Source organism: Littorina saxatilis, linkage group LG7 (assembly GCF_037325665.1).
Source record: "Littorina saxatilis isolate snail1 linkage group LG7, US_GU_Lsax_2.0, whole genome shotgun sequence".
NCBI classification, from domain to species: Eukaryota; Metazoa; Mollusca; class Gastropoda; order Littorinimorpha; family Littorinidae; genus Littorina; species Littorina saxatilis.
In genome coordinates this window covers 44332230-44333466 of record NC_090251.1, presented here as the reverse complement: position 1 = coordinate 44333466, position 1237 = coordinate 44332230, and the positions used below count along the sequence as shown (strand labels likewise).

General features: G+C 37.4%; 1 protein-coding gene across 1 annotated transcript in view; it reads left to right on the top strand.

Moving 5' to 3' along the window:
• The first annotated feature begins 245 nt into the window (after positions 1–245).
• Positions 246–1237, top strand: part of LOC138971556 (uncharacterized) — a 25544-nt gene continuing 24552 nt past the window's right edge. Inside the window, exon 1 of the mRNA XM_070344309.1 lies at positions 246–1145. Coding sequence (XP_070200410.1) covers positions 1007–1145 — 139 coding nt within the window. The 5' untranslated portion in view covers positions 246–1006. The remainder of the gene's footprint in view (positions 1146–1237) is intronic.

Sequence of the window (1237 nt, the reverse complement as noted above, 5' to 3'; positions counted from 1 at the left end):
ATGATGCGGCAATGTGATGTCCGCATTTGTTCATCAATTTGATTGAAATGTTGTTCAAGTATACTTTGATTTGGTCCGTGCTATGGGATTCATTTTAGCCTGCCTTTTTAAAACATCGTTTTACAATAAATGTGTTAGTCAATTTGTGCTTGAAAACAGAATTGCAATAACAGAAACAAAAGCGATGCCATTGGATTCTTTTATTTTTCCTGAATCCAAAACAATATAGATATTCTATACATGTATTAGAATGTATGCTGTTCTCAAAAATAAAGAAAGTCCGTTTAATGCAAAACAATTGTTTCTCTTCCTGGATTGTTTCTTTTTGGATCAGTCTTCAAGCCGGAGCTGATGTTAATATGAGAAAAGATTTCTTTCAATAACCAAGCAAGCAATTTTTTATTGTGAATCTTGTGTGAACTTAAACAAATCTGAAACAATAAGCAAAGTGTCGTCGCTTACACTAGATTATAAATAAAACCACACTGTAGAAAAAAACCATTTGTAATCTAAAAACTTCTTCACAAACGGGAAACTATTGCTTTTTGTTGATTTGTTCAACCATAAGCCCACGAGGTATGACATTGCATTCACCTTTAACGCCATCCTAATTTGTCTTTCTCTCTGTTGCAGGAAACAACCTGAGACACAGAAGTACATATAAAAACTGAGAGAGAAAAAACTAATTAGTATAAGGGTGTTTATTGCCGCCTTCACAATGAGAAAAAGCTCCCGAGAAATGTCACGAAGAGTATCACCTTCCTACACATGAACTGTGCTTTGTGGAATAACTCTGTCAACTGAACAAACAACAGTTTTGACGAGTGTGACGTCAGACATTACAGTGACGTCATCTGTTTAGTGATTTATGATAATGCATATATTTGAATTGTTGAAAATGCGTTGACAGTGGGTTTTACCGGGAGGTCTTGTGTGCTGCCACCAGAGTGACAGATGGTGGATGCCGAACGAAGTAAAGGTAAAAAGTTGCGTTTAATACAGAATAATGGAATTGGATGCTGATGCAGTTAGGGTCGGTGGAAACGGAAATGACGTGACCACTGCCCATGAGAGCATGCGTGTAAGACGAGGACGGAGGAATGGATTTCATGACGGACTACTTCTAACATTGCTGTTGTTTTTGGGTGAGAATATATTGGATTTGTAAATGTGTGGACGGTTGGAATGAGGGAGAGAATGCGTGTGTATGTGTGTGTGAGTGTGTGTGTGGATGTGT